Genomic DNA, 4,055 nt, shown 5'->3' with positions numbered 1-4,055 from the left:
TGTGGGATTCCACACCATCAGGGCTTTATCTTCTGCAGCCATGTTTCACAAAACAAAAGGCTAATGGACCAGTATTTAATGAAAAAGTTGGGAGATAATTCTGTTAGTTATAAACTATTGTCCAAGTCTGAAGCTAAGACTGGCCCGAGCTGCACCTAAGCTCTATGAGGAGTTTAGAAATTAAGAGGGTATAGTCTGAATTTGTGATTCAACAGGAGAGTCTTCCTTTCTCTTTTTTTTTCTCTGTAAATAATTCTAAAATTATTCTAACTAGATTTTTCTTTGTATGTTTCATCCATGATGGAGTGAATCTTGTCATTGAACTTTATGTCACACTTTCATAAATGTATATTAACCCCTCTTTTGCTAATACCTTTCATGATGATTCTCTGAATGACCCTAAACCACATATTTGTGACAAATTGGCATAGTTGGCAGGATTCAAGATGAGAATTTGTGACACCCTGCTGCACTGGTTTCTCTAGGAAAATCTTCAGCTTATTTCTACAAAATTTATGAGGTCTAAGAGAAATACAAGGAGAGAATAACCTCTCCAGAAACTATTGCTGTATCTGTCACTATGCAGACCCAAGGTTATTTCTTTGCATTTTCTTCATAATGACAATTGAAAGAGACCATCAAGGCATGTGAGCAGTATCCTAAGAATATTTCAAAATTAAATGTTAGAGAGGCAATTTAGCTGATCTGGGGAACTTGCAATGTGAAAAAGAACACCAGACAATCCTGACAGACCAAAAAAGAACATTAGAAAACTAGTGTTGTTTTTTTTTTTTTGGTCTGTCAGGATTTGACTCTGAAAATGCTGTAGTTTTGAAGGACTGCAAGGAACCAATACCATTAAGGTAAAGGACACCGTCTATAGAAAACAGGCATGCTGCACATTTACTAGGTAAAGCAAAGTTTTCCTTCACTTTCTATTTTTTTGACCTATTCCAACCTTTGCATAAACCCATGTGCACCATGCATTAAGCTGGGAGCCTGGCTACATGAGGTGCCCGGCCTGACAGAGAGTATCTTTCTCAAAACACTTTCGGTTGCCCAGCCCTTTCTCGGTGGCCTGGTAACAATGAGGCAGTGGAAAGACCCCTCACGAAGCTGTTCGCTCCACCTTGTAACACGACCGTTGCTTTCCTTCCTCACCACCGCGTCCTGTGGGGCAGTGTCAGAGCTTGGCCCCTGCCAGGGGCTGATGGCATCTGCTGCAAGAGCTCCCTTGGATTTGAAAAATAATTTTCTCGAGACATCGGGACTGCGACCCATACAGACGAATTTTCACGCGTGTTCCGGGGGTGCCAAAGCACTTTCCACCTAAGCTTTTCAGTCCGGATTGCGACGACCGCCACCGCAGCGGAAGTTAGCCCGGTCGGGTCTGTGCCCAATCCGCCGCGCATCCGGGGACGGCGCGGAGCTGTTGGGCGTGAGGCCCCGCCCTCTCTCCCTCCCGGGCCGCCTTCTGTGGCGGCGGCCAAGGGGCTGGGACGGCCGGCGTCGCCATGCGATTTCGGGCTAAGATCGTGGATCTTGCCTGCCTCAACCACTTCAGCCGTAAGTATGTCGGGGCAGGCTCAAGGGCGGCAGTGCCTCTCTGAGCGGCTTGGGCCAGCTTTCTCGGACAAAGAAAAGAGGAAGGGAGGTGAGGACCACAGTGCTTTCCTGGGAGGACGTGACATGAGGCGCTTTCCTTCGCTCCGAGGTGTTTAGGAGTTTGCGAAGCAGCACGAGCTGCGTTTGTAAAAGCTGAAGGTTTTTCTGTCCCGCAGAGACTGGGGTGCATGGAGTGATCACCGCTGTAACATCCTCCTCCCTCCCTCCGGCAGGTATAATTAACACAATCGCCAAGTTAGCCAAGACCTGCATCCTGCGCCTTACTGTCTGCAAGCTGTATTTCATCCTCTCCGATAAAGTAGCAAATGGAGGCGCCAGTATGTGGTGTGAGCTGAGCCAGGTGAGCCTAGGAAACTTCAGAAATCACATTTTGAAAATCAGAGCATGCAATTGGGTTTGATGTACGAGGCATTTCTCGTAGCCCTCGCCTTCGATGTGCCAAGTCTCTCACGGTCTGTCTGGTTGCACGGGTGTTTCGGGTTGGATACTGCCTTTTCCTTGATTGTCATTTCAGTGTAAAGCTTCAGTGTGCGCTGGCCCACATGGGCCTGCCCAAAACTGGGAACAGGAAAGCATAACTCACTGTCTAATGGACTGATTAGGTGTTAGGGGAGTAGGTTAAATGGCTTAGCCTGAAGCAATGAGTTTTCAGGATTGTGATTCCTCAGGTGATGTGAGGCAGAGCGGGGTTTCTGGTGTACAAATGCAGTTCTAAGCTTGAGGTCCGATAAATAAAACTTGCCTCTCTTGTTTGCTTTATTTCCTGACTTTCAAAAATTGTAGGGGAATTTCTTCGATGAATTTCAGATGGAAGGAGTAGCTGCAGAGCACAATGAAATCTATTTAGAGTTTGTGCCTGAGAACCTATGGAGAGCATTTAAAACTGCCCAGAGTGCTAAGGCAGTGAAGATCAAGTTGACTAATAAACACTGTCCCTGTCTCAGAGTTGCTGTGGAGCTAGTAAGTGCAACCATGCTTTCACGTTCATTATTAAGAAAAAGTTCTCTAAAATTTAGTGCATTTCCTAAGATCAAAGGGTAATATATGGTATGATTCTAGAAAAGTAAAGAAACATTGTGCCATTTTCCATTTCACTACCCTTTCTTGCCATCATGGTTGGTAGCATACAGAACCAGCTTTGTATTTTCCAAAAGGCAAGGAGGACATAGAAGAAGAAAGCTATGTTATTGGAACAAGTTTTTCTAATGTCTACTTTTCTCCATTCCTTCATCCTCTGTATCTTCTGCGGATTATTGCCTTTTCATTGAAGCCATTAGGTGAAGGGGGTTTCAGTGTTTGGCTCTGTGTTTTGCCTTTGGTTTTCCTGATATTGTATGCTAACTTCTGATTCTTTTGTTGTTGTTAACTCCGCTGATTCACCTCTTCAGCTCTAAGGATAGCTTATAGATACACTAATGACTGATACATCACAAACTCTTCCTCATTTGAAAGGGAAGCCAACTTAAAAGCATATCGATAAGAACTGAGGGAAAACTGGAACTGAATGCTGGGCATGTAGTTATAGCATTACCCAAAGTGGGTTTGAAAAATTTAAATTTGGAATTCCAATCTTGTGTTTAACTGCAAAGGCATCCTCTTTTTCCTTCAAGCCATCCTTATCAAGCAGCAGTAGGATTGTGACACATGACATTCCTGTGGGAGTTATTCCCAGAAGAATGTGGAATGACTTCAGAGAGCCCAGCGTGCCAGACTTTGATGTAAGCCTCTGCTTTTATATTCCCTTCTGAAAGGGGAGTTTGCAAGTGGAATGGTATTGCTATAGAGTATACTATGGTGGGGCTTGGAAAGGAGTTGAAAGGAAGGAGGGAAGACTGGAAGCTACAGTTTTGGAGGGGTATGGAACATGGCTTCTATCCTGACAAGAAAGCCCAGAACCTATGGAAACCGAGCAGGTGGTTGCCAATTGTTTCTGTGATGTTCGTGGCAGAGGAAGGGAGGAGAAAAGGACTTACATGGCTTTAGTCTGAAGCATCTCTAAACCACACAAGTTTAGACTGTTTCAGCTGTTCAGGTGCCAAATGACCCAAATAATCTGTTATTTCTGAAATTTATGGCCTGTCTGGCAGAGTTAAAGATATGTGTGTTTCCTCCTGATTTTGACTTTTAGCAGAGTTGTAAAGAAAGGTCCGTGTACAAATGTGCTCCTATTTGAGGTTATGGATGTCTGTTACCTCTGTAGCTAAGAGTATTTAGATTCTGAAGATGAACATGAAGAAACTTTGAGTATTTTGTTCTTTTATTTCAGATTTACACTGCTGCAGTTCCAGCAATTAGTGCAGTATCATAGGAATGTTGTTATTTTCTTTTTGGCTATAGTAATTGACTATTTAGTAGCACAAATGTTCATGTGAGAGTCTGATCTGGAAAAACGTACCTCTATTTTGAACATAGACTTGGAATGTTAAGTC

The 4,055-nt window shown here is 43.8% G+C and overlaps 1 protein-coding gene across 3 annotated transcripts in view; it reads left to right on the top strand.

The window, feature by feature from the left end:
- The first annotated feature begins 1,424 nt into the window (after positions 1 to 1,424).
- HUS1 (HUS1 checkpoint clamp component) overlaps positions 1,425 to 4,055 on the top strand; it is a 7,206-nt gene continuing 4,575 nt past the window's right edge. Inside the window, exons 1-4 of one of the 3 annotated variants that reach the window (XM_005427262.3) lie at positions 1,425 to 1,566; positions 1,839 to 1,966; positions 2,410 to 2,586; positions 3,237 to 3,344. In XM_005427262.3, the coding sequence (XP_005427319.1) occupies positions 1,515 to 1,566; positions 1,839 to 1,966; positions 2,410 to 2,586; positions 3,237 to 3,344 (465 nt within the window). In that variant the 5' untranslated portion in view covers positions 1,425 to 1,514. Of the gene's footprint in view, positions 1,567 to 1,781; positions 1,967 to 2,409; positions 2,587 to 3,236; positions 3,345 to 4,055 lie in introns of all 3 variants that reach the window. The other 2 variants (XM_031062171.1, XM_031062172.1) reach the window with 2 other exon arrangements.

The sequence above is a fragment of the Geospiza fortis genome, unplaced genomic scaffold, assembly GCF_000277835.1.
Source record: "Geospiza fortis unplaced genomic scaffold, GeoFor_1.0 scaffold108, whole genome shotgun sequence".
In the NCBI taxonomy this organism is placed as follows: Eukaryota; Metazoa; Chordata; class Aves; order Passeriformes; family Thraupidae; genus Geospiza; species Geospiza fortis.
Note: the sequence above shows the minus strand (reverse complement) of the source record. Positions and strands in the feature narration are given on the sequence as shown.